Raw genomic sequence first — 9,831 nt, forward strand, 5'->3', positions numbered from 1 at the left:
TTCACAAATCACAGAGATTTTATAATGCTTGATCAATTTTGAACATTTGTATTTTCATAGCGTCAATGTGGACTTGAGCAACATTTTCATCATGACCGAATTGGCAACGTATGATACTAACGGTATCGTCTTTGAATATATTTCATGTGAGCAAAGACACCGAATCATCTGGCCTGACGTCTGTACCACGCAGAGGTTAAACCCACTGAGCCTATGTGGTGAATGAGCAGGACTGTTGGTATTGATTTTATCTTGAAGTGGGTTGTGGGGGTCATTGTCTTCAATTAAGCTGGTAAATCACACAGGATTTGACCTTTGCACCCGTCCTCAGTGTTTGGGCCTTTTTGCTTGCAGTTTCGTTCTAACTGTCACTTGATGGCAAAAACACTGGTGGAACTTGAGCCATTGCGCAAGCCTGACAAATGTTTCACAATCATTTATTGCGCATTGCTAATATAGACAATGGATTTCAAAAGCAAGTGTACGATAACGAAAGACAAAGCCGCACGGCTTGCAGTTATTTTAGTCGACGTTCAATTTTAAAAATCCAGAATTACAAATCACACTATTATAATGTATAATAAATAACCTGGGCACAGCCATAAACCCATATAGCCTATTATTAAAAACGAGGTCTCTTTAAATAGTTAAATGTACTTTACCTCCCGATTTATCCGTTTTTCCATTGATTGAAGGGTCAAGGATATTTTCCACCTATTCTTGTTTTCTTTTCTTCTATAGTGAGACCCTTTCACGTTTTCATGTATATTGGGCACTTTATGTGGTTTCATTTTGAAAATTCAAATAATCACAAAAAATAAATGAAAATCTTCAGGTTACTCCTTTTTTTATTAGTATTATTACCGATAACATCATGCAGTTTTTATAATGTTATTTCATAGATTTTTACAAAATGTTGTGTATATCATAATCCCCCCCCACATAGCAGTGTAACATCGAACAGGCCAGAGATACAGTAACATAGAAAAGTAAACGTATTTTTAGCTTCATTTTTACAGCCTGTTGTCTACTGAAACATGTGATGCTCTTTTGTTGGATGACCACACATGACTTAATAGCTTAAATGATTCGACTTTGTGTTCAAAACGAATGACTTTAAATGCAGCATGCAGGTCTGCTGAGAAGCGCGCACGTGTGCGATTTCCGGGAAGTTTGTCAGACGTGTGGCCCGAGGCGGAGGACGGAGAAAGCCCTGCGGTGTTTGCGCAGCAGCAGCCGGATCTTATCGTCGTCAGAGTCGGGGTCCAGAGGCTTGTTGTACTCTTCGTCCTCGACCTCGTTCTCCGAGGCCTCGCCGCCCTGCCCCGCAAGGCTGGCGTGCGTGGAGCTCGGCTCTGAGGCGCACTTCTTCCTCCACTTGGTGCGTCGGTTCTGAAACCACACCTAAACACAACACAGAGGGCGTCACTCTCCGTGGACAACAACGTCGCTTGTAACGTGCATATTGTTTACATGTAAAAGTCATCCTTGCTGGTACATTTCTGCATGATGGTATGTAGATATTTGCTTATGTTATGTTATATGTTGTTGCACTTTTTTTTTACCTGTCAAAACAACAGTTAGCCTGCTTTACACGCACACGCACAAAAGTATTGGAAAACCAAATATTTTAAGGAAAACATCAAATCAGTGGAGTAATGTGTTCTAAAGATGTAGGTGGTAAGGCTAACCCTAACCTGACACAAAAGCATCATTTCAAAAGATTTAATGGAAATGTACTGTTATCTTTACCTTGACTTGTGATTCAGTCATGCCCAGAGAATAAGCCAGTCTCGCTCTCTCAGGCCCGGCCAAGTACTTTGTCTGCTCGAATGTTTTCTCCAGAGCAAATATCTGATGTCCACTAAATGTTGGTCTGGTGTGTTTCTTCCTGCCTGTCATCTCCCCCAAAGGACCACTGTCTAAAAATATCAAAGGAGAAAACAATACTCAAGAAAAAACACTGCAGGGTTTTACATTTTTACGTAGAATTTAACATTAACCCACTGAAATGCTTTGGATGGGACATTAATGATCACATATGTTTCTACAGTTTCATAATTACTGTTCTTGAATCATGTTCATCCCCTAATTATGAACTACATGTTGGAATATAGATAGAATATATAGCATTATCCACATATTATATCAAAATATATTTTTTTAATAGATGTGATATTTGAAATGCCACACACACTCATCAAACCCTGTAAATCCTTGTTTTTGTATTTTCTCTTAGATTACACCCCTAAGAAATGACTCCTAAAATTTGCAATTAAATCTTTAAAATAACATTTTGAACATTATCTTGTATAATCTAAGCATTATTCAGTTTTCAAAGCAATACAAACTGAAGATATTGATAAAATTAGTGCATTATACATTACACGATTCGATGAATTTGTCCTCTTTAGTAAAGACAAAAGACACTCTGGCAACACAAGGTAACACATCCTGTTACAGAGACAGACACATGGAAGTTGTAATGTGTTGGATGTTGAGTCCATGCTTGCAGGACTGAGACTCACTGTTTGTGCACTGCTGCCTCCCTCCTCTCCAGTCACAGCCGTTCTCCGCCCAGCAGCTCACACTTCGACCCTTCATGGGGCACTCGGCGCCGGGCTTGGAGAAGCCGCCCAGGGAGGGGTTGTAGTCCCGGTTGTAGTACATGGACGTGCTGGTGACGGAGGGGCTGAACCCCCCCATGGTGGAGTATCCGGACAGCAGGGTGGTGGTGCCCGTGGAGCCCATCGCCATCATGGAGCGGCTCAGGATGTCGCTAATGCCGTGAGGCGTCCCCGCCTGCAGATGGCTGTTTAGACCCGGGTTGAGCTTGTAGAAAGAGTTGGGCACTGAGTACTGGCACACTGGGGCCTTGAGCTCCGACGGGAATTGGTTCAGGCTGTTGTTAAACAGAAAAGGCCCCTGGATGTTTGGATCCATGGGAAGCACTGTTCCTCTGCCTCCAGGTCTCAGTAACACATCCAATAAGATCCAGGCAGGAAAAGACCTCTGATGGGCCCTCAAGGAGTTCTCTCACTCACAGCCGATGTCTGGGATCTGTGATCACACTCACCGTCCAGATACTAAAATATTTAACAACGCTAATAGCAATTTTAACAAAGTCCCTGGTGTTTGCTTAAGTTAATACCGCATCAGAAAAAGCAGATACACACTTCACTCTCGCCCTTCACCTCTTCTCAGCCACAGTGTGGTCTGTGATAATCCCATATCTGACGTCTCAGGCGAGCCCTCTGGTCACCGGTTTTTAGTGTTCTCCTAAAGACGCATGCCTCCTGCCGGCTCTCTCCTCAGAGGTCATAAATAAGCAGTATCTGGAAATGGAGTGGCACCTTGATAAAGATAGGCCACATTAGAATGCAGCCTGGGATTGGCCTGGGTCTCACAGCTTTAATGCCTCTCTATTGGCTCCTCGCTGAGAGCCAAGCCTTTTATTGGAAGGCTGCAGATTAATAGTGTTTTGAACAGGTGGAGTGGGAACAAGTTGATTTTTTGATGGCCTGCCATGTCTGACCAAGTGTGGTGGAGCAGACGCAGCCGAGCCTGGAGTACACAGAGGAGGAGGAGGAGAAGGAGGGCAGTTTATTTCTGGAAACAAACACAATATTTATTGTTGTATCATAACCATAACCCAAATGTCACAAAATATACATATGTACCACTTCATGTCAGTTAAAAAACTATTATATTATAATGTATCTATATGTTTTTTCTCCTAATATGCAATGCTTTAGATATATTCAGAAAATGCAAAGAAATTGTCAAAAAGTTATTGAAGATATCAAATCTAAATCTCGAACCTCACATCACCTCATTCAGTTGCAAATATTCACAAACTCTCTCATCTTAATCTTCCAGTTTCAAAAAGCAGTGGCAACATACCACACCGTATCCTTTTTACGAACATGTAATATGAGTTTTAAAGTGTATTGATAATGTGTTGTGTGGTTTTGAATTAGAAATCATGAACAAGTACATGTTTCATGTTAAGATTTGGGATTTTCTTTTTAAATCTCTGAAGGTATTTACTATATTAATGAAGGACAATTGATACCTGATATGAGGTTGGTATTGGGCCACGTACCTGGCATTTAAATTAGTATTTTATTTATGTCAATACAATTTAGCCCAGATCTTGATTTAGCATTGTGACTATCCACTAGCATTACCACGGTGAGGTTTGATTGGGCTCAATTACAGATTATTTTCTACCATCAACCAAAATAATGTTGTGATTCTTTTGTTATGCTTTGTTTGAACTCTGTTGGCAAATTCAGTCAAATACATTTTAATAATATATGACTTACTGTTATGCTTTATGAATTGGGGTGGGCACATTCATGAGTTTTTGTAGTTCTCACAGTAACCTTTGACATCATTTAACTACAGGATGAATAGAGAATATTATTTTCTTATATGATAAGAGTAGAAATGCATAGAATCAAACACTTCAGGGCATTATCTTCCCAACACACGCATCTGAAAACATGTGTGACATATTTCTGTGGGCTTGTTCTATCTGACACACGTTAAACAATGGCCGACATCCGATCATATCTTTCAGATGTGGCCTGCAGTCACTGTCAGGTGACGGGATGTGGAGGCGCGCTAGTACATTTCCAAGAGGGATGACATCACCGGGGAGTCCCAGTCATGGCCTCATCCTGACACGTGGTCGCGACTGCTAACCAATGAGCACGAAAGAAACGACAGGGCGTGTGTCCGGTAGAGGGCGACAAAGCTGTGCACCCTCTGGTGAATGATTTACCAGCAACAACCAGCAACATTTGAAAGTACGGAGCTTTGCATGCTCTCATCACTTAACCTCGTAATGTGTCTCGCCAAATCCACTGAGCCAGTCACGGAAGTGGTATCCAAAATCGTGGTGGTATTTTCCATGATACTTTGACTTCCAGTGTTTCTTCTTAAAGGAGTTCATGTTGCATTATGTTTCCTGCTGTGTGGCTCTGATAAAATGGCAGTATCGAGCTCAGGACATTCAAATATTAGATTCATATGAATATGAACTAATAGTCATCAATACAATATAAGATCCATCCCATTTTAGAGTAAACACAAGTAGCTACAGGAAACTGCAACATGAGAGTTAAATATACTTTAAAAGGTTTCATACAGGCAGAGACAACAGATAATCTGCAACATCAAAAACAGGCAACGCCACATTAACAAAAGTATATTCTGGGTTGTGAGGAAAAATCTGCAAGTTGTGCATTTATTACATAAACTGCTGCTCTACATGGGAGCAAAAAATGACAGAGTTCAGGACGTCACGTTGCGGTTTTATGTTTGTATTGCTGCACTAAAGGACACTGATTCAAATAGAAACTGAACAAAATGATTTGTTTGTGCCAGCAGCAGGTAAATTTCCAAACTATGTTTCCTCCCTGACTCCTCCTTTCACTTTCCATGTGATGCAGGGGAATGTTTGTGTTTTGAAGACTCACCTGCACTGCGTTTTAAAAGCAGCCAACTCTCCAACTTCATGACAATTACACGAAGATACAGACGAGAGCACATCTTCTGTCAAAACCTTCAAACCTTCAAAGTACATTCTGCCTCTTCAAGATGGTGAAGGAGAGTGACAACGGGAACTCTGGTGAGATATCTGTTCTTTGGTCTTTACAGTGACTTCTATGCAATTTACAATACTGCTGTAAATGTCAATAAGACTCTCTGTTATTAACACACTTTGTCAAGTTACATTTAAGAAGTCAGAATTAATATAAAGTCAGTTCTATATTATTACTAACTTAATACTAATAATTAAAGTATGTAAATAGTAATTCATTTACAATTTTTCATATTAGTGGCACAAATGTTGGTGAAAGGGATTATTTTATAGCTCTTGTCAATATTTTTTTAATAAAAAAAGTACATGACTTAAGTATGGAAATAGTTGTTAGTTCAGTTTTTTATGCATATGTGCATCGTGAAAACATCCCTACTTTCCTATTTTTTCAAAAGTCTACTGAAAGTCTCTCCTCCGTCCATTCAAGTTATTGTTACTGTTAAAAATCGGATTAGGTGAGATCCAAAACAGGAGCACGTTGATAAGTGATGTAAAACAGATGATGAGCAAACGAGGAAGAAGACTTAAAAAAAGACACACGCGTGAATTAAGGATTTATATCCTGTGCTGTAAAGTGTGAAATAAAGCAGATGACTAGAAGCTACATGTTTTACTGGAAATGCTCAGCTTGTCACTGGTGAGTGAAATGCTTCACATACAGTACATAGTTGCTTAACGCTACCCATGCATTAGTCATATCTGCTGGATGTGTTCCTGGCTAGTTATCATTTACTGCAACTTGTCCTCTATAAAATAAACTGAAGTTATGATTGGATACAGTGTTTACTTCTAAGTATCCATCCACCCATTATCCAAACCGCTTATCCTGTTCAGGGGCGCTGGAGTCGATCCCAGCTGACATTGGGCGAAGGCAGGGTACACCCTGGACAGGTCGCCAGTTCATCGCAGGGCACATATATAGAGACAGACAAACATTCACGCTCACATTCACATCAGGGGCAATTTCGAGTCTCCAAATAACCTAAGCTGCATGTCTTTGGACTGTGGGAGGAAGCCGGAGAACCCAGAGGGAACCCACTTCCAAGTATTCATCTTTACATGAAATGCCCATCTTTCTCCAAAGTGAAAGCATGTGTGTTTTACTTTCATAATTACTCTTTTTTTATTTCGTAGTTGTAAAATCTTTATCACTCTATTACCATGAATGAGTAACTAACATCCTGTTAGAATAAAGAGAAAATATTGGCATTGTAATCATAATGTTATCTTAATGATAAAGATACGGTGTCATGGTCTTAAGAAATGAGTCTTTATATGAGATTGTTTTATCAAATAGTGTCACTTATTCATAACAGACTGAACAGAGGAACAGTCTCCATGCTACTGTTCACTTCTTACAATCCAGAATTCTGCACGGAATTTGTTGTAGTTTTTTGTTTACTGCACTGCATTCAGGTAGTAAATGCAAAATGTCCCAGCTTGTTGTCACACACATTGCTGTGATTACAGTGCAGATGTAATCTACATGATTGGAAATAATCAAACAATAATAAGTGAACCTGCGTCGCACATCAAGATTCTTAACCGTTCTTAAATGATTTTTGCTCCTTTGCAGTTGTTGGGTCAGAGACGTCACGCAGATGTGGCCGGTCCTGCCTCGGCCCTTTGACCTTCCACCCTCTGGCTGTGGGAGACATGGTCAGCCTGAGCAATGGGGGTCGACGCGCAGAGAGGACGACGAACACGTTCAAGAACGGCCTGGTGTTCAGCAGCCGCCCGATAAAGATCCGGGAGAAGATTCGTCTGAGGGTTGAGAAAGATTTCTTCATCTGGCAAGGAGCTATGCGTGTGGGCTTCACCAACGTGCCGCCCTCGGACAGATCTCTGCCTCTGCCCACCATGGCCATCCCCAACCTCACTGACATCCAAGGCCACTGGGCTGCCCCAGTGCCTGGATCCCACTGCCAAGCAGGTTCAGAGCTGGAGTTCTGGCTCTCTGAAGGCTCCATATACGTCACAAGCCACAACATCAAGCAGCACAAGCTACTGACAGGAGTGAATCTCAGCAAGCCGCTATGGGCCATGATAGACATCTATGGACAGACATGCGCCATTTCCCTCCTAGGTATGTTTACTACAAGGGTGTACCGTTTGCTGTGCAGCCTGATTTTCTTGTTTTTTTTTCACATGCACCGACAAGGCCAAGTTAATGTTTACTTGTTACTAAAACATTTGACACTCTTTGCTGCAGGCTCAGAGAAAAGGGAGCTGTTTCACACCAGACGGTCCTGTCCTGCACCTGAACACCTCACCTCACCTGATGCAGACAGCCTCAACAGTTTGATTCCTGTCTCAAGCCTCCATGGAAACAGTGATGAAAGCATCTCCTGTCTTGACATGAAAGTCCCATCAGGTGAGAAACAGTCCTTCCAACCAAATGCAACCAGATTTCAGTGATTTCAGTGCACATTTGTAACCAGATAGAACCTATCCCTGATGACAGTCTTGTAATTCCTTTGATTTGATTGCAGATGGAGGCAACGTAATGGACTGTGTGGTGTGCATGGCAAAACAGGCCAGGATCACTTTGTCTTGCGGCCACCAGTGTTTATGTAACCCGTGCGCTTTCAGAGTCTTCCAAACGTTTGGCACATGCCCACTGTGCCGATCAAAGATCAGTGCTTCATCAGTGGTGGGGTTCATCAGTATGTGAGGTTTGTCTCTGGGCTGTTCTAAGCTCCAAGACAACAGGAAACACCAAATACAAGCTACTGAGTGACTGTGACAAAGAAAACACTTTGAGTAGCACCTACTTAATGTTGCCTGGTAGCTGCATCAATCGAAACCAGGAACCTTCGTCACATGTCATTGAACTCCCTCAAATGTTGTACACAGCATATGTGTAAGATAAGATGTACTGAGATGTTGAGGTGAATTCATGAGCTCATCATGTGAAGGAATGTAGGAAACTTTGATGCTTTACTACACTTTTTATTGTGATTAATAAATATGGATAAAATCAAGCATGTAACCTTTTGGTGAAGCCGATCAATGACAAATACTTTTTTGCACTCATTTCAGCACATAGTGTAATGTCATTTACAGTCACTGCACAGTGTATTTTGCCTCCTTGATGTTGTAAATCTTGAATGAATGTCTAATTTTGTCAAAAGAAAATTTATATTTTTATATAATTTAATTGTCAAAATATGACTATCAATAAAGTTTTATATTTATAACAAAATTGTCTTTTATATTCTTGTTATCAAACCTACAATGTGTGTGATACAAATGTGTAAATGTTCTTTGTCTTATTAAATTGATATAACTGTTAGTTATGATTTGATAAAACGAGTTGATCTTGAGTTTTGTCAACAATGAACCGTCGAGCTGAAAATAACAGCATGTTGTCCGATAAGGACACATTATTCATGTTGCAAAGAATGATTTGTAATTTTAAAAATTAACACAATACTATCACATGACAGAAATCACGAGTCTCTCCAAATCACGTGCACATTACAGACCCCTGTTGAAACTACGTCACTAATCATTGCTCAGGTTGCAACAGGAGCCTTCTCAAAGATTACAATAATAGTTGCTGTCTCCACACTTACGAATACACTCTTTACATTTAGAATTATTCTTATTTGCATCAATGATGCAGCATATCTTCAATAGGCTCCTGAAATGTGAAAGTGCAACAAGCTGTCGAGTTTCATTATTACTTGATGTAGCCGTAAAAATCTAAATCAACTTTTATCATTGCAGCAAAGCAAATGATTAACAAAGCCGGTTGAAAATAAAACAAATGTGAGGTGTTTGAATTCGACATTGAGGATCAAATGTGACTGATACAGTCATAATCAAATGTTTTTCCTCTGTTTCGTGTTTCCTTTGACAGTTTTCGTCGTCTGCCCCGCGCTGATTCGTTTCACCTGTTAGCCCTGCAACCACACTTCCTGCTCACCTGTTCTCACTCCCTTCATTAGTCTGTCTCCACATACCCGCCCAGCTCCTTTGTGCTTTCTTGGTTTCTGTTTGTGCGTGACTCTGTCTGGTGTTTCTGCCTTTTGGACTCAAAACCGGGATATTCCTGTACAGCATCACTTCCTGTTTCAAACGTTAATCTCAGAATGAGAAGAGATGATTTAATTGATATGTTATGAACTCATTTCCACCTGCAGTCCCTATAATCTCACGATGGAGATCTCCGATGCAAACACGAGGTTTGTGACTCTCATGGCATGCAAAGGATG

General features: G+C 40.7%; 2 protein-coding genes across 2 annotated transcripts; one reads left to right on the top strand and one right to left on the bottom strand.

The window, feature by feature from the left end:
• Window positions 1–1,176: 1,176 nt before the first annotated feature.
• Window positions 1,177–2,943, bottom strand: nkx6.3 (NK6 homeobox 3; the record flags this gene model as incomplete). The annotated part of the gene is made up of 3 exons (XM_079270676.1): window positions 1,177–1,404; window positions 1,753–1,922; window positions 2,529–2,943. 3 exons carry the CDS (start codon window positions 2,941–2,943, stop codon window positions 1,177–1,179), a joined length of 813 nt encoding a protein of 270 aa, XP_079126802.1.
• A 2,588-nt stretch (window positions 2,944–5,531) lies between these two features.
• LOC306779023 (E3 ubiquitin-protein ligase NEURL3) lies at window positions 5,532–8,285 on the top strand (the record flags this gene model as incomplete). Its single annotated transcript, XM_079270763.1, has 4 exons — window positions 5,532–5,638; window positions 7,188–7,697; window positions 7,824–7,985; window positions 8,104–8,285. The coding sequence occupies exons 1-4, from the start codon at window positions 5,608–5,610 to the stop codon at window positions 8,283–8,285; spliced, it is 885 nt and encodes a 294-aa protein (XP_079126889.1). The 5' UTR covers window positions 5,532–5,607.
• Between the last annotated feature and the right edge of the window lie 1,546 nt (window positions 8,286–9,831).

This window comes from Melanostigma gelatinosum, assembly GCF_949748355.1.
Source record: "Melanostigma gelatinosum genome assembly, chromosome: 6".
Taxonomy (NCBI): domain Eukaryota; kingdom Metazoa; phylum Chordata; class Actinopteri; order Perciformes; family Zoarcidae; genus Melanostigma; species Melanostigma gelatinosum.